General features: G+C 34.6%; 1 protein-coding gene across 6 annotated transcripts in view; it reads right to left on the reverse strand.

Moving 5' to 3' along the window:
• Positions 1 to 19,303, reverse strand: part of PLEKHA5 (pleckstrin homology domain containing A5) — a 236,786-nt gene that overhangs the window by 68,466 nt on the left and 149,017 nt on the right. For 3 of the 6 annotated variants that reach the window (XM_063075808.1, XM_063075806.1, XM_063075811.1), the window contains exons 8-12: positions 14,674 to 14,774; positions 11,659 to 11,774; positions 11,349 to 11,366; positions 7,476 to 7,943; positions 250 to 715 (exon numbers count right to left, since the gene is read on the reverse strand). In XM_063075808.1, coding sequence (XP_062931878.1) covers positions 250 to 715; positions 7,476 to 7,943; positions 11,349 to 11,366; positions 11,659 to 11,774; positions 14,674 to 14,774 — 1,169 coding nt within the window. Of the gene's footprint in view, positions 1 to 249; positions 716 to 7,475; positions 7,944 to 11,348; positions 11,367 to 11,658; positions 11,775 to 13,300; positions 13,333 to 14,673; positions 14,775 to 19,303 lie in introns of those variants that run through there. The other 3 variants (XM_063075809.1, XM_063075807.1, XM_063075810.1) reach the window with 2 other exon arrangements.

A 19,303-nucleotide genomic window follows, 5' to 3' on the forward strand; every position in this document is an offset into this window, starting at 1 on the left:
AGAATGTATAAGCATCTGCTCAAAAGAACTGTTTCTGTGCTCCTGAGAGATAAAGTGTTGCAAGCTTAGGTTTCACACGAGATTTTGACATTATAGAATATTTTTCTTTAGTTTTTAAACCAAAAAGAACAGCCTTGTTTACCTTCTTCCTATTCTCTTATCTCCCACATTTAAAAAGAATAATGTATTAGAAAGAAAACACAGCATCTATAAAGTAGCAAGTTAACACAAAATTAGCAGACATTTTACCTTAGGGTGATGGGCTCTGTGTCTGCGGTCTATCGTCACATCTCCTCTCTGAATCGGTGAAGACACTTCTGATCTATACGTTCGTTGAGGGGAGTATCCCTGATAAGCAGCTATTGACCCATGGGAAGGTGATGTGGGAATAGAGTGCATTGTCTGCTCAGAAATATTAACCATGGTTTTAGGACTACTTAAAGTACTATGTCGAGGAAGGGTGCTCTGCTTATTATAAAACTGACGCTGCTGCCATTCGTAGAGCTGCCACATTGTGTCATCTCTCATCGACCTCCGTTTTTCTTCTGCCCCAGGTCCTACTGTCTTGTCATGAGTGGAAGGGGTTACACTGCAGATACTTTCAGGCCTGGTCTTGCTGTTTCTTGGGAGTGTTCTATAACCTTCAGGGTAGCGGGCCATAATCTGGGCTCTGTGGCTTGGCATATTTCTTGGTAATGTTTGGTAAGAAATTACTCTAAAATAAAAAAAAAAAAATAACTGAAATATAAAAATGAAGGAGACAGTTGTTTCCCAAATTCTCAATTAGAGTATATTTCTTCTAGTAAGTAAAATATATATTGGGACATACTTTGTAAAAGATTGAAATGTTATACAAGGTATAAAGTATTAACAGATTTTAATCTTTTTATGAAATTCAATTTGATGAACTCAATACATTAAGTAAACAGCATCTATGTCAATTACATAAAAAGACTATTAATTCCACACAATGTACAGTTTGGCTTAAAGAAGAAAAAGTACTTATTATACTTCACTTGAGTTCAAGATATGAATGTTCAAGATCTTATTTCAAACCTGTCCCTATATTTTGTTTCTACATATATAAACTCCCAGAATCTCATTTTCATACATCTCATCAGAACAATTATATAGAATTTCTGTATATAAATGGAATATGGAAGTTTTCTAGCTCTGTGTGTGGACCATAAAGACAGGAAATGAACTATTGCAGGTGGACGCTGACTAGTCTGTTGTACTTCTTCCTTCAGAAAGCATGGCTGTTTAAGTCTCAGTACATTTGTGGTTTGAAAAAATAACTTCCTTTCATAACTTTTCCTAACTTGAAAAATGAAAATGACTTGAAGATAAAGCTCAGAATTTTACTATTTAAAGACAAAAAAAGTTAAAAATGATAATATTTCAGATATAAAATTGCAATCTCAGAAATTTTACAGCATTTCCAGCATAGTAATATTCCATTGGAATGTAAGTGGTTATCAATACCTTTTTTTGGTGGTGGTGTCAGGGGAGAATGACCTTTTTAAAGCAATCTAAAAATTCCTCATATACATTAGCATGTAAAATATAATTCTTTAAAAATGCCAATTTTTGGAATTGGATACATAATTGCATATTACTAAGCATGTATTATTACAATTTCCTAAAATGAAAGAATAAAATAAAATTTTAGTGTACTATTTAAAAAAAAAAAAAAAAAAAAAAAAAACACTGATAGGGCCGGCCCGTGGCTCACTTGGGAGAGCGTGGTGCTGACAACACCTAGTCAAGGGTTAAGATCCCCTTACTGGTCATCTTTTAAAAACAAAACAAAACAAAACAAAAAAAAACACTGATAAACATACTATTCTGAGTTTATCAAAACTGTCTTCGTGCTAACCATACTAGGTCAAATACATGATATGAAAATGATTTTTAAAAGTCAATTAAAAATTTTATATAAAGTTAGCATTTGTATTTCCTCATTATCTCAGAGATAGGTATAGTAACAATTCAAATTCTAAACGTATTCATCCTATGCTACCATCTCCATGGGCATAAATTTATACACTAATATCGAAGTGAATGTAATTCATTAAACTAAAGGTGTGGGAGACTTGGGACCCCATGAACCCAGGTTTCCTGACCTCTTCTTTCGCTATAGAGTATATTTTGGAATTGTGCATACACAACTACGAAATATTCTGATTTTTCCTATTGGGTGTTAAAATGTCAGAGATGTTGGTGATTACATGAACCAGAAAGAGTGAAAGACTTGATATGTTAGTTACCTGACCACACTCTTCATAATCTGGGAATCCTTGGTTGATAATCTGGATGTCAGACCTTTCTTTTGACCAAAGACTTGTTGTCAGTAACAATGCATAAATACTAATGTACAAAAAAAGATTTCACTGTGATCAGGCATAATGAATTGGGTGCCTCCAGGGCTATGAGGCACACTAATAATAAAATCCCTGCAACAAAGGTAAACTAATGTTACCTTTATTCAAAGAGAAAGTCTCATGTTATATACACCTTTTTTGGGGGGGAGGGGTAATTCTTACTTTCCTATTGAGTACTTAGACCTTAGATGAGCTACATCTTCTGGGACTCAGAATGGTGAGGGGTGGGGGGGGAAATCCCAAGAGAGCATATTCTCCTACTTCTTTTAATATTTTGGGTTACAGAGTTTGGGGGCTGGCAAGAACTAAAATGTAGGTCTCCTAATTCCTAAAGCACGCTTTTCATTATGCCAGTGGTTCCCATAATTTCAGATTTAATGAAAAAATAAAATAATCCCTGTTTTTTAATTTTGCCAAAGGTACAAACATTATTTAAAAAAAAAAAAAAAAACTTTATTGGTCTATCACAATGACTTAATTAAAAATAAAAAGACAGCAAAAAATTAGTAAGGACATAATCTTAGAATGCTAGAGAGCCCTTCATATGCTACTGAAATCTAGCTGACTGGCCAACTGATACTTTCAGGGATTCTGTTATCTGATCTAGAAGACGATTTGATGATGAAGTCTCCTTATAGCTCTAAAATCCCATGCCTGACTTCACTGGGTTGTTCTTCAGGTTCTCACACTCAAAAAGAGACTTCTTCAAAATTTAACAAAATGTCCCCAGACAAGAAGCTGCATTTAGTCCAACCATCTGATGATTTTGGGGATGGAGTGAGAGAAAAAGGTACCTAATACTCTAATACTCGTATTTCTGATTTTTTTCTGCTTGGTCTCTCTCCTCATCCTCACCTTCTCTGATAATATGAAAGCCAGAAACTGGAAAAAGTCCAGAGGTGGCTTTCTGCTTAGAAAGTATGTCAGCCAGTGGAAGCTGATTCAGAGACCCTGCCCTAAAGCAATTTATGTTGACACACTTTGGTCTGTTTAGTCACTCATAAATTCAAGAGATACTACAGGAGCCTCAATATACAAAAGGCTCTAGATTAAGCACTGAACTATATCACAGAAACATACTCATATAAGGAAGGGACATACATTACCAATCTAAAACACACTAAAAACTTCTTATAACGTGTAAATTATAGTTCAGAAAACCTAATTACCTGTCAGTGCTCTGAAGCATTCATAATGTGTGAGCTGGACCCTGCTGCAGAGATGTATGTTGAACTTGAACTGTCAACCCATCATCATATGATGATTAACAGCAGCTTATTTTTCTAGTAAGCTTACTTAATTAATGACTACAAAGTTTAAAAAGTTCTTCTGCCATCTTTGGACCCGCTTTTTGGAATTTTAATAGAAAATTAGGTTATCAAGTAAATTTATTTTTACCCCATATACTTTCTAGAATTTTGAGACCTGTTTTTCAAAAACTAAAATTTCCTTCAGTGATTTTCCCCAAAGAAATTCAAATTAAGCAAAGTGTGATTTACTTTTAAGAGAAAGCTTAAGAAATGAACACTGTAAGCTCCTTCATCCGAGTTAGTGCCCCATTCACAAGCAGCTGCCTGTCAAACACCATAAAAACCCTGTCCCTGTGACTCTGCCATGCAGAACAATGGCTTACAGCACCATGAGTTTTAACAGTGCCTGCCACTCACAATGAAACTTTAACGCTTTGTTCACAGATGCAGGGATCTATTTGACTAGATATTAAACCTTTTTTCTTTCTATCAGAACATTAATAAAAGAAGTCCTCTCATAAAACTTTAAAAAAATGAATTATACCATGAGTTACAATTATTTTCTTTCTCCCATTAAAAATTTATTTCATTATAAGACATCACGACTATTTTATGATGTTTATGTAATAATGTACATGATATTTTTCAATGATCCACAGTGGACTCTAGCCATTTCAAAAGAACATCTAACTAACAGCATTTTATGGAAACTGGCATCACAGTGAACTCAAAGATAGAAGAGGAGCCCAGAGAAAACTTAGAAACCAAAATAACCTAAGACCAGCCTTCAGAAGCTGCTGGTCTGCGTTCAAAAGAAAGAAGGTCACAGACGTTACAAATATTAATTACACCCATCAAGAGACTAAAACTAACATTTAAACGATTCACAAAAATCCCCTAATTTCCAGATATTTGTTGAACCTCTCTATACACTATTGAACTTAAGAAAGTTATGATTTTATTTGAGGAAAGTAATTCTTCTTGAAAGTGATATTCAACTTGATGGGTATAGAATCAGCAAATCTTCTGATCTGGATTTTTATTATTTCCTTGAAAGTGAATACTTTTCTTTATTATTTCCTTGAAAGCGAATACTTTATTTCCAAACACCTTTTCATTTCCTCCCCGAGAACTATTTCTTGCTTCTTTTCTGTCTAATCAAATTTTACCTGTATCTTTATTGCTAATCTATCTAATTATTTCCCCATTGGTCATGTATGAGTTTAATCATTTCTGTCATTTTATTCCACATCAATTTAATTTATTTACCCATGCATTTATTCACAATTTTGGCCAATCTGGTAATTGAAAAATAATATCTCATTGTTTCTTTTAAGGTGCAACTCCCTGATTACTGGAAAATTTGAGCACTTATTCACATTAATTTTTTCCTTTCTTTAAAATTGACAAATAAAAATTGTATATATTTATGTTATACAACATGGTGTTTTGAAATACCTATGCATTGTGGAATGGCTAAATCAAGCTAATTAACATATGCATTACCTCACATACTCATCTTTTTGTATGGGGAGAACAAGTGAGCTAACTGGCCAGCCCTCACATTTTATTTTTGATATAACACGTATTTTTCACAATTCTTTCTTTGGAAAATTAGAAAAGTGTGCTCTAAGGGTGGAGAAGAAAACTGAGGTGAACAATACATCACAGGAGGGAGGATATTTTTGCAGCCTTGGGGGAGAGAACAAAAGATGAAGCCGAGGCTTTTGAGCTGCACTCCTGAAAGAGACTTCGGTTGACAACTGTAGATGTCAGCCATCACAACCGAGCAAAACTGGAAGGACATTTCTATACCTTAGAAGTTTCACTATTAAAATAAAATAAATTAATTTTCATTCAATTAAAATATCATTAATGTCACTGTTTTCTGGTTTTCTTGTTAGAGTTACAATAACTCCAATTAATTTTTATGTGCACAAGTACATTAAAGTACTTCTTAAAATGTAAAATTTTCTCATCCATAGGCACCTGCTTTTCCTCTATTTTCTCTGGCCTCTTTTTTTTCCTGGTCTGCTTTGCAGCCTTCCCATGCTTTACTCTTTAAATGTTATTTCAGGCTTTCCCTTAGAATCTTTCTTTTATCCAGATTCCTCACTGAATGAATTTATCTACTCTAATACTTACCTTCAATTACTTTTGATATATTGATGACACTAACTTGTACTCAAATTCAGATCTCTCTTTGAAGATACAGACTCACAGACACTTCAAATCTAACCTGTCTCTTGTCTTTGTCTTTTCCCAAATCTTCTCTATGTGGTGAAAGGCACCATACCACTCTAATTGCCCAGGCCAAAAAGCAGGGTGTCATTCTTGATTTCCCTCAATTGCTCAAACTTGGTCATGAGCAAGACTAGTTTGCAACCAAACACACAGAAGCAATCAGTCTTGTCAATTATATCCTGAATACATCCCCTTCCTCTCCTCAGTCCAGTTACTCAAGTAACTTCTGAACTTGCTCCAACTCACTGTCCAAATTGCAAAGCCAGAGTGATCTTCCTGAAACAGCAATCTGAATGTATCTCTTCTGGCTTTGTTCTTCACCTGTTATCACAGCGGTTACACTAAGCCATTCTAGACTTCTTTTTACTCCTTTCTCTGCCCCCTATCAACCCTGGAAATTTGCATATCTAAGCCAAAATAAGCATGTCATTCTTTGAATCTCAGCTTGTATTTTTCTTCCTTCAGGAAGGGTTCCCTGACTTCTGAATGCTTAGGACCATGTTGTCCCTAAAATGTGTTCTTATACCACTCTGTTCTTCCTTCATTGTATTTGTCACACTATATTGGATTTGCTTATTCACCTGCCTCCTCTACTAGACAATTACCTTTGTGAGAACCTGGACTATATCTTTCCATTATTCTACTTTCTGGCCCCACAATTAGCATATAGCAGTTGTACAATAAATACAAGGGGTCTTCAAAAAGTTTATGGAATGATTAGTATTAGGTTTTAATTGCACTTTTCCACAAACTTTTTGAAGTATCCTTGTATATGAAGATCAACTGCATGTGTGAATGAATAAATACTCAGATGAACAAATCTAGTACTTAGTCATGTACATTCTGATTTAAAGAAAGCCAAGGAAGGAGACAGAATTAGAGAGCAATAAGCGTTCACTGACCCCACATTACTTGTCTCATCAGGAGCTCCTTGCATTGTACCAGACCGCAGAAGCTGCTAATGGAGAACAATCAGAAGGGTAGTTGGGAGGTTGGAGACAAATTTTCACTGGCTAATCACAGTTCAGAATGCCAGGAGATGATAGTGATGGGGGGAGAACACAGGGGTGGGGTAGGAGGATAGAACTTGCTTTCTTCCTTATCCTAAACAAACTTGATCTCTACCTACAACCTAAGCCTTCCCTTGTGCTAGGCTACAGAGGATGACTCCTTGCCATTAGCAAAGTTGGGTGACAGAACGAGAGACAGAGAAAAAATACTTGTATGTGATCACCATAAACAAAAGATACAGTAGTGAAGCTGTAATATCAAGCTGGCCAGTTAGCTCAGTTGGTTAGAACACAGCCCTGTAACACCAAAGTCAAGGTTTCAGTTCTCTATACTGGCTAGCTGCTAAAAAAAAAAAAAAAAAAAAAAAAAAAAAAAAGGCAACGAAAAATAAAATAAAATAAACATTTACCAAAAATACATAGATTAAATGTACAAATTAAATAACCATGAAAAAAAACATTGCCATATGAAGCTGTAATATCTGAAACATATAATTTAAACCAATTCTTTTAATTGGTAGCTCAGAAACCCATCTCCACCAACACAGTATCAAAGAAACCTGGGTTCATAATGACAAGACACTTACCCCCTGGTTTCTTCTTCATGACCCCTCCCCTTCTGCATTTTAATCCACTGTTCCAATTGCTGCATTGAATTCGTTCTCTGTATGACTCGATCAGCCTCTGTGTGTATGGGCCCTGTATTTGGGTGATTTCCACCTCTAAGATCTGCCAGGCTAACATTGACTGTTTTGCTCTCTGAACTATTCAAATTGATCGGTCTGTAGTGTACAGTCTGAGCCACGCATGTTGACCCACTCTCATAGTTAGATGGCACAGGATTCAACTTTACGCTATTAATTTTTGTTAAAGGTCTATCTTGACCATCCTTCTGAAATCCATATTTTTCAGCTTCTAATGCCTTTTTTTCTTCAAATTTGCTTATTTCCTTATTTTTCTGGTTGTTTTGGACCTCTGGCTTAATTAGCACTCTATGGTTGGGAATGTTATTGGTTTCTTTAGTTGGTGCATTTTCAGATGTTATCTTGTCCACTCTGAAATCAGAAATGAAAATCACAGTAAAGCAGATGAAATAATGCATTTGTTATTTCTGGGATTCAATCTAGGAAAATTTTGACTGTATGAAAACAAACAAACAATCAACCCCCAAAACAGAAAACCCAGAAAGAGTTACAGAGGGACAAGTCTGCACAAATCCCCAATGTGGTGGGGTATTAACTTTCAAGCACAAGCACAACACCAGAACGTATAAACAGAAAGGGATAGAAGAAAACTTAAAAGAAGTATTTAAATACCGGAGGATAAAAAATAATGTGTGCCCCCACCATTAGAAATCTGGAAATAAAAAAGCAAGTAAGATTGCCCTTTGACAGTTAAACCACAAAACCCACAGTTAATGGACTAGTAGCTAGCCATTTGGAATAAACAGGATGACTCCCAGCCAAGAGGGCTAGCTCATCATGAGATAAACATGAGTCTGGTTGTAAAATGGCTGCAACAGGAAATTACAGCCTGATGTTATCAAAGATTTGAACGATATGACTGATTCTCTTTGTATTCAAGAGGATCTGAGTATTGTTTCAGAGCTCTTGGAGCTGGCTGCATGTGTTCAGCTTGCAACTCTACCTCTTACCAGCTGTGTCTTTGGACAAGGTGCAGAAACTTACAGTGCCTCAATTGCCTCTGGTAAATGGGTAAAACTACAGAACCAAGGTCATAGGGTTGTTGTAAGAACCAGATGAGTTAATCAGTGGCTAGCTCAGACCTTATTACCATTTATTATTCCACCTTATCAATCAATTTTGGATTAGAATCAGGTATCCCATGTCTATCTGCCCACCAAAAAAAAAAAAAAAAAAAAAGGTAGAGTTAACAGCATGTGTCTGGGCCACTAGAAAGTTTTACTGCTCATCATTCCAGTTGCCATATCTAAGTCTTTTTGATGAGAAACAGCTTCTCTGAGCCTAAGCATTTCCAGGTTCTGACAAGATCAAGCTGAGTTGCGTGGGTCTGCATGAAACTACCAATATCATGCCACTCTGGGAGGCCTCTCAGAAACCGGCCAACCTTCCAGATTTCAGTACATAATAAAGCTCTTACTAGATCCTAAGTGTGGTATTGCTGCCACTTTTTGTGCTATGTGAAAAATACATCCACCCATATACATTTACTTAATTAAACTTAAATGAAGATATATAGATATAAATATCTACAGTTTAGAATACAGTCATTGAGGAAAAAAATGCAAAGAAATGTGACTATTTTTCTTGAAGTAAAGTTATGGACTATCCATATATTTAGGTTAGATACAAACCAGAGCTTCCAGATTGGAAGCAATTTTACTAAGACGATTTATGGAGCTTTTTTCCCTTGAAAGATAGAAGTCTGAACATTTATACTAAAAACATATTTATCCTTGGTAAATTCTGGGGGAGAGGTGATTTTTAACACTAAATGTTAAATATCTGAAAATATTTTAAAAACTTATTTACCTTTAGTCTACCTAAAGCTATTATTTTAAATTAGAACTGTAGAGCCTTTTTTCTCTTTATTTTTTCAAAAGATTTATCATTGAAGAAATATAATCAAAAAAGACACATATGATGACTTTTCTGTAAATGTAACAAAGCTGACTCAGAAAAGTATGCTCAGATAACAAATAATGTAAAACTTGTGATCTAATTTTAAAAAGTGACATTTAAAGTATTGTAGAAAACACACTGAGAGACATAAAGTGAAAATAATGGGCCTGGAGATGACAATTGTTCAGAGAAAGTATATTACATTTTTTTATGCTATCAATGATCTGAACACCTAGGGGACTATGAATTGTAGTTAATAGGTGAAACATTTTATGAATTTAGAAGAAATGAACTATCTAGTTAAAAACTGTTTAGGTGATATGCCCTGATAAATCTTTTAAGTATCCTGGCCATCCTGCAAAGGGAGCCCATTTCCATAAAACCAAAATTTCCCTGTACTTCTGAAATGAAATATTACAATAATTAGGTACCTTCACTTTGAATGACTAAACCTAAGAGGGCAGGATAAAACTACTTCCACAGGAGCAGAAGAAAGGACATAATTTCTACAGGATAATAGGGACTGACTCCAGGCTGTGCATTTGGTGGTATTCAATAATTTCTGGCTACCTGAGCAAATTACACCAACACGACTGGCTGAAAATTATTATGGGTACATAATCAATAAACTATAAGGTCGCCAGAAATTAAACGAAAAAAATCAACTGTCATCTTTATCATCCCAAATTATGAGTAGATACTAGTTTTTAGAATGGTAAAGTCAATAAAAGAAAATGGGAATAAGTTGAAATTCTGAGAAAAGTATAACTACAATGTTGAAATTATCTGGAAATAGTAATATTGATTTCTGTACTTCAAACATTCCCTAAAAATTTTACTTTGAAGTCAAAATTACTGAAGATTTTCAATTAATTCTTTTCACCTTCACATTTTCTCTAGTTATCAGTGCTAACACCTCACCTTTATGTTCATTCAGGTAATTTTTACACATGGAATTCCAAAAACAGATTTTCCTTCTATTGGTTCTTGACCTAGAATATGCATACGGTTTGAGGTGGTTTTTCTTAAAAATAGGTGTCCTACAGCCCTCTTGGGCCCTCTTTCATTTCTTTCTATGTTTTTCCCAGCTGTAATTACTAGTGATCGGTTAACTTGATTTGAACTAGAAATTTAAAAAGTGCACATACTTATATATGTATATGATGTATATATTAGCCAATAAAACAAAAGACTTTATTAACATGCACTCTGAAAAAAGGGGAAAAAAGGGACTAATGACGTACACTGTAACAATGCCTTGATTTCCTAAGAAGAGGGAAAAAGACCAAGCTTGCACATTAACATTTTCCTTATGTAAGATATGAACTCAATTGTCACTGACTGGAAACTAAATTTAATTGTATCATTAATCTTCAAATTACAGGAATATACTTTTTTAAAAAAGCATATTATTCTACTCCTATTTAACCTAGTTTGAGAAACAAATTTCCCCTGACTAGTTCTTAATATAGTTGAAGAATATTAAAATAATTTCTATCTTCAAGCAGAAAAAAAATGACACTTGGATCAATTTTAACAGCACATATTTATATTATAAAGAATGTACAATTCATCAAGAAGTAAATATATGCAGAAATAATCTAAATGTTTGATGAAGTATTTTCTGGAGACATTCATCATAAAACAATCAGAATGAAAAAGAAAATGCTGAAGAAATTAAACTCATAAAAATGTCTTATTGTCATTTATCAAACATCAAAAACATCAACATAATATAAAAACACAAATTAACTTCATGAAAATAAATTCTCTTCTAAGATTTAGGATCTTAAAAACCACTGTCTTGAAGAATAAAAATCTGTGCAGCTTTAAGATAACAATTAAAAATGTACTTACCGGAAATTAAAGGTAATTCTGTAAGAAGAAAGAACATGTGGTTTGAATGTTAGGATTCTGGATTCACCCCAGCACACCAATAGGTGAAAATGAATAAAGCGGAAAAGTGGAATAAAAATGTAGGTGGTACCTCAAACTAACAGAAGGTATACTTATTTAATACAGAACATGAATTAATCCTTGCTTTTTGAGGAGAAAATGATTTTGTATCATGACTACTGAAATGATATGTACTATGATAACGACATACTTGCAAGCCATGGGATAAAATGGAAGTGGTGATACCGCTATTTTTCCTACAAGCCTTTACCTTTTCACAGGTTCTGTCTGTACCAGGGCAGCATCTAACATGGCTTTCATCCACAACTCCATTTCCTTTCCTGTATCAGTGCAGAAATAATAGGTCCGCATGTTTGGATGGGCTGCCTGATTGAAAATGACAGGATCATTTAAAACAAAAATATGGGATTCTGTAAAAGAAAAAGAAAAAAAGATAAGTGGTTCCTTGCATAGATCATTACAATCAAATACTTTAAAAAGTAGACTTGTCCTTTATATGAGATACAGAAATGACAAGAGAAAATATAATATTAATCTTGAAAAGGATATTATTATTTTACTCCTAACTTTATCCTTTTTTTTAGTTGTGTGTACTCTAAATTTGTTTAAGAAGTATACAGGAAGAAGAGGAGGTAAGAAATGAAGCCCTTAGTGGTGTCTGTTCCATGTACACATCTTCAGCAATTTCCATTTACTACAATTCCCATCTATTTTCAAGAATTATGTTCCAGAGCAACCAGCAACAAAATTAATTGAAATGTACATGTTATGGCATTTCTTGTGTTAGCAATTTCTTTAGTCTTCAAAAGATGCTGCCGTTAAAGTGTTTTGTAGAATCCTTATAGATAGCTACATACAAACATAACAGATTTGTACGTGATCCAAAACAGTATTTCTTTTCAAGTTTCAGAGTTAAAATGTAAATATTTTAGGTTCAAGAGAAAAGATTATGTAAAATGGTAAGTAGGTTTTTTTCTTTATGGTGGCTCAATCTGCCTCTGTACCACAGAAACAGAAGGAAAACAAAATAAAGAAGATGCTGATGACAGACTACTACACAAGGTGTGAGAACTGAATGTCCATCTTAACCCCTGGTCTGACATGCCAGACCTGAACAGCAGCAGTAGTTGTATCAAAGCAAAAGGAAAAAAAAAGTTGAGGTAGGGAATTGTATGGGGGGAACATTTTAAATTTCCATTTCAAAATGACTGTGACAGTTTCCTGTTAGACATTCAAAGACAAGGAAAAATAAAGGCTATTTCAGCCTAGAAAAATAAGGTAAAGGGAAGAGTTAAACTAAGTACGCAATTAGTCTGCCAAATATAAAAAGATGAGAGGAATAAATCTGAACTACACACTTTACTCCAAGATCTTGACTACCAGCTTTATCTACAATGACAAATTAGCCTCTTTAAAATCTTTTCTAGGATACAGATAAATTCAATAAGCACAGTCATCAAAATAACTATGTAACCAACAAATCTCACTTCACGGTGTAAGAGATATAAGATTATCTATGGAAAAAACTCAAAATAGCTCAAATGCTTTATGTTGTTAAAACAACTGAAAACACCGCAAAGTGTCACTGGACTCTCTGAGTGGGGTTTTGGAAAAATGAATAAAGACCACTGGCCATATCTGTGGTCAAGGGAAGGAACATTGGGCTGGTGGTAAGAAGATCCAGTTCTAGCCATGCCTCAGATACTAACAAACTCCACCCATGCTTGCCATCTGTCACACAGAAGTATCTACTAGATGATGCTGAAGTACCCAATCTAGCTTTAAGTTCCATGCTTGTGTTCAGTAATCATCTACTTACCATTTCAATAAGCAGTAGTATCAGTGTCAACAGAATTAGTAGTAAAGCAGCTCATAAATTCAGAAGAAACACCACCACAGAAGAGAGAATTTGAAACAGCAATTACTATTCTTGTTCCAGATAAAATCAAAATTAAACCAAATAATTAAAGAAAATATATTTAACATGCGTGGTCATGTTTATTGCTATTTTAACATTCTAGTATTTTTTTAAAAAGTCTAAGAACCCAGCAAAATTCCTACAAATAGTATAAATTCAATAAACATTTGCTAAATTGACAAGCAAACAAAAAAGTTTAAACCCATGGCCAAATAACAGTGTTAATATCATACTGTTCTACATGTGTACTTTAATTCTGTTGCTCTGGTTTATACTGTTGATAAAATTTATTTTGATAAAGTTCATTTGCATATAAAGCAACTCCCCTCTTATCCTCAGGTCTATGCTCAAATATTAGTCTCTCTTTGAGGCCAGCCAATACCCAACTTCCTTGACCCAGCAGTATATCCTCCCTGATTTTTTCTCCATAGCTAATAACGTAACACAGTAATTAGCAAAAGCTGTAAATCAACTGCAGTCCTGAGCATTCTTTAAAAGTGGATGGGAATTTAAAATTAAATCCATTTTCTACCAGTATAAACATTTTCATTGCTAAATGACGGCATTTGTTATCATTTTCTCCGCTTTCCCTTAAAATAAAATTTCTACATTAAACCCTTTATAGTTCTTAACTTAAAACTGACATAAAAAATAAGTAACCTCTGAAATTTATTTTAGCCATAATCATAAAGCAAAGAATGCAGTATGGTTTTTGAAAACAAAAAACTACCAACTTAGCATTAAAGCAGCCTCTTGCTTGAGAGTGATTCACAAACCAGCAGTATTACGGAGATGGGTGGGCATTGTTACTCAGGGGAGGGGATCTCAGGTCTGCTTGGATTTAGTAAGTCTCAATTTTAATATTCTCTACAAAGTTCCTGATGATCAAGATGCACTTGGGCCTAAGAACATCCTTACAATTATTCTATAAAGTAATTAATGTACATATAATATGCTGAAAAACACAGTTGTTGTCTCTTATAGTACTCTCCCCCCAAATTTAGTAAGAAAAAAATTCAAACATGCAGTATCTTCGAAAGAACAGTACGATGATCACCAGGACATCCATAGCTGCATTCATCAATTATTAGCATTTTGACACATCTGCTTTATCTAGAACCATTTGAAAGCATACACATGAAGACACTTGACCCCTAACTATTTCAGCATGTAGCCCCTAATTAAAGGAAGACTCTCCTACATAACCATAAGACTATTAATTAATACATTTTAAACATAAGAATCATTGTAACTGACATATCATTTTGTAATCATCAATGGATCAATACCCATTTTTTCATCATTGCAAGTTTCAAACACAGAATAAAAAAACAATTATTTCCTTACCTTAAAAGCATATTTGCGATTAATGTGATCCTCAGAGGTAAGCATAGCTATCTGAAAACTAGGTAATAATATGCTTCCCAGGATACCCTCTTCTTTCTCATCTATGAGATAATTTAACATCTAATTAGAATTTTAAATGCTCTCATGAAGCAGAACATATTTTCTCAAAATTTATTTTGACTAAATCAAAAGGTTCTTCTATATAAATGAACCATATTCATGTTTAGGCGGGTCTTTATGAGGCTGGAAATGAAAATAACAAGTAGCAGAAGGATATGTGCTTCCTTACTTTCAATGAGCTTCTCTATACTAATTAGATCGGAAATTGGTCTCACATGTTGAAAGAATGACAGACAAAAAGCAGCATACATTTGTTTGGTATATACTGGAGTATTTACTGCATTCTACAAAGCCCTTTTACATGTGATTTACTGAAAATATATTACCATAAGTAATGTCATAGGAACTTAAAAAAAAAATTAATCCATCCACATCTCTAGTAGGATTTAAATGCCCAACCATTCTAACCCCAAACTCATGGCTCGCTTGCTCATATTCTTCAGTCTTTGCTCAAATGTCTCATCAATGAGGCCTTCCTTGCCTACCTTATTTTAAACTGCTTCTGGTTCTAACCAATCCCAAGACCCTCTATTCTCCTTTGGCAATGCTAGCACTTCTTACCTTCAACACCTCTGACATACTATACGTTTTAGTTATTTATTTGTTAATTACCTTTCTCTCCACTATTATATAAGCTGCACAAAGACACCAAGAATGACAGTAGTAAATGCTCAACAAATATTTGTGGAATAAATGAATATACATGTGAGTACCTATTTTAAACTATGCTATAAAAATTATAGTAACTTTGAAGTTTTGCTTTTACCAGTTATTCTGATACATAATGAAGTTATGGAAATAAATTACAGGCCTACAAGGCAAGCACATAAAATATACCTAGGAAAATAACAAAACATTAATCTTGACATAGCATAGATTCATATTATTATGTTGCTGCTTTGGGGCAGAGATGTTTATGAAACTTGAAATGTATAGTGCATTGTTACAGACCCATAAAACAAGTTAATACGGCTGATGAACTCACAATAAGAAAAACCGTGAAAAATAACTGTTTTTATTATGCTTAAGGTGTTAACAAGGGATTTATTTATTTCCCCCTCATTTCTAGAGTATATACTGAAATTTCCAAAAGGGAAAAAGTTGCATTAAATGCGAGTTACTTCTATAGCTTTTCTCATATCAATAAAACAAAATTTTGCTTTTACTATACTGTCTTCATTAAGGTACAGTTCATTAATATATGCCAGAAAGAACAAAAGTGCAAATTCAGTCTAAAATGTAAAAAAAAAAAAAAAAAAAAGAATTAAAAAGCAGTCATCAATTATGGAGAATATGACAATTAGAAAGAATGAGCCACAAGCTAACTTTAAATCTAATTTTATGATTATGTAAAGGCTATAATCAGAAACAGCTCATTAAGTCACCTTTATTAAAAATCATTTTTATCAAATAATGCATTCTTCTATGTCCCATAATAAAATCAACTTTACTAAGTTGCTTCAGACTATGTAGAGGCTGGCCGTATAGCACAGAGCGACTTCCTTGGATAACCTGGGATTGTTTTTCAGACCAACACTAACTAGCTGTGAGATGTTGGGCAACTTACTGATGGTCAATACTTGTTTCATCATCTATAAAACCTGGGATAACAGGACACCTCAAAAGATTGTTATGAGAGTTAAATGATTTAATACACACAAAGAACTTAGCAGATAGTTAAGTGTTCAATAAATATTGCCATATTACACACAAAGAACTTAGCAGATAGTTAAGTGTTCAATAAATATTGCCATAATTATATAAAATTAAAGGCACTGCATATAAAAACTTCATCTTCCGTCCACTGACCATCCTAAGACTTCTTGGGATAGATTCCTCAAATACTCCTTTTTTTTTTTTGGTGGCTGGCTGGTATGGGGATCCAAACCCTTAACCTTGTGTTAAAAGGCTGTGCTCTAACCAAATGACCTAACAGGCTAGCCCCCAAATGTTCCTAATCAAGAAATTCTTCTGTTTAGTTCTACATCAGACTTGACCTAAGTACTGTCTTATTTTCCATCACCTAGAGTGCTTCCCACACTGCCAAGCAAAGAGTAGGTACTGAGTAATGTTTGCAGACTAAACAAACTCTCCATGGTGTCAGCTGAGGCCTTTTGGGGACTGCATGGCAGCCTGCCACCTTCACCCTCTGCCTGGTCTGCCTTCCTTCCCTTTCTTGTCACAGCTGATGGTTCCAAGAACACTCCCTGGTAAGCCTCCTACACATTAATCTCCATCACTAGCACTTGCTTCCTAGGGAACACAACCTGGGACAGGAGCTGCATGAATCTCAACATTTTATTAGAATTAAGTGACATTTCGGATTCCCCATTTCTAATTTAGTTTTAAAGACATTTGGGAACAAGGCAAGAAATACATACAATTACAGCTGGGTAAATATATTATGACTATCATTTCTAACCTGGAAGACTCCAATACTGTTATCTGGTCTCTTGGGTTCCAGTTCAAGTTCGAGAGTGACTTTTCTAAAATGTACACCTGATCGTACTATTATTCTTGTATTCAAGATAGAGTTCAAATTCATTAGGATGGCAAACACATGCCCTTTTTGCCCTGGTCTACCTATTAAGCCTTACCTTCTGCTGGGTCTTCCAGCAATACAAGGCTTATGTGTAGTTTTACAATTATGCCAAGCACACTTATGTTTTGCATATAAATCATTTGCCCATCTCACCCTTCCTTCTTGATCTCTTCCTTGTAGAGGCCTGGTGAACACTCATTCAGTATAACTGAGTACCTACTATGACAATCGCTCCAGATTCCTTCAGCTAATCAGTGAGTTCCACGAGGACAGGGGTTTATTTGTTCATTTTTGCATCCTACTACCTAATAAGGCATCTGCTGCATCAAAACAGCTCAGTGCTAGCTACCACCTTACTCTAAGCCAACATCATCTCTACACAATAACTTCTGACTAGTCTCTCTGCTCCCTTCCTTCCCTTTTACAATCCGTTCTCCAACAGCACCTTGAGTTAACTTTTAAAAATGTAAATCAGAGCATATCACTCTTATGCTTAAAAACATTCAATTGTTTCATTATGGCATTTAAGGTAGAATGTAAATGTCAAGAGAATACTACATGGTGCAATCTCTCTCTCTCCCATCTCTTTCCCTTTCTCTATCTCCCATCCCAACAGCTTGGTACACTGGTTTTCTTCTGATCCTTCAACAATCCAAACATCTTCCTACCTTAGAGCCTTTGCGCTATTCACTCCCCCTGTCTGAAACACTCAGCTTAGTCTGGCTCCTCCTTGTCATTTAGATCCTACTTTTTAAATCATCTGCTCAGAGTACCAACCCAAAGAGAACTTTCCCCCATGTCTGCCTTTCCTATTATTACTTTATTTTCCTAAAAGCACTTGTCATGGTCTTGTTTACTTATTTGAGCTTATTTACCGTCTCCTTGATCTTTCTAGAATGTAAGCCTCATGAGAGCTTTCTCACACTACATTTTGGCAGCACCTGGAATGAAGCAGGTCCTGATCAAAAGATATTTGTTGAATGAGGTATTTTAACAACAGACTGACAATAGAATAGTGCAATCTAAGTACTCTCTAACTGGGTTCACTACATGCCTACTGTATGGAAAGGAACAGGATATTCATCTGGTATTGGTTGCTAACCTATTGTAAATAAACAGCAAATCACTTATTTTCTGTCTTATTTTCCATATCTACAGATGGAACATGGGCTACCTGTCAAAAAATTCTGACAGCACATTTTGTATGTCACTAGACTAGATGCTCTGAGAGACACAGGAGAAATGAATGGGGCTGCTGTCCTCAGTGTACAAGAGATGATATTCTAGGTGGGGGCAAAAACTTGTAGTTAAGAGAACGTGCTTAACACTACCAGCTCTGGAGTTAGAGTGCCTGATTCAAATCCTGATTGCCACTTGCAAATTGTGAGACCTCAGGCAAGCTATCTGATCTCAACATGTTTCCTCTAGTGTGAAATGAGCATAAAATCTCCTACCTTATCAGGTAGCTGTGAGGAATAGATAAAACAGTTCATCTATCACACATGCTCAGCACAATACCCAAATACTCAAAAAAATGCAAGCGATTATGATCATCTCACTACAATCTGATAGTTTTTATTTAAAATCTGACATTTCCTGTTGTTAAAACAGTGAAAATGTATAACCACATATACTGCTTTCCTACTATCTGAAGAGCAGAAGTGAGTTAAATGACCCTTCTGTCCTTTCTATGTTTTCTTCTTTATATTCCTCCTCTCCAGTAAACTACTAAAATTAATAAACACACTGCATGTAAAATGCAAGTGGTAAATAAGAAAAAATCTCACACTCAACATGGCTCTTGACTCAGCTTTACATTTTTCAAATATGGTTAAAAGTTTTTCTGTTCTAATAAAAGTGATAAGTAGCATCTTTCCATGAACAACAACAGCAGCAAATTATAAGGAATTAGTGTTCTTTTTGTTGCAAATTAATATTAACAAACATTTTTATTATAAAATTTTAAAA

The sequence above is a fragment of the Cynocephalus volans genome, chromosome 12, assembly GCF_027409185.1.
Source record: "Cynocephalus volans isolate mCynVol1 chromosome 12, mCynVol1.pri, whole genome shotgun sequence".
NCBI lineage: Eukaryota > Metazoa > Chordata > Mammalia > Dermoptera > Cynocephalidae > Cynocephalus > Cynocephalus volans.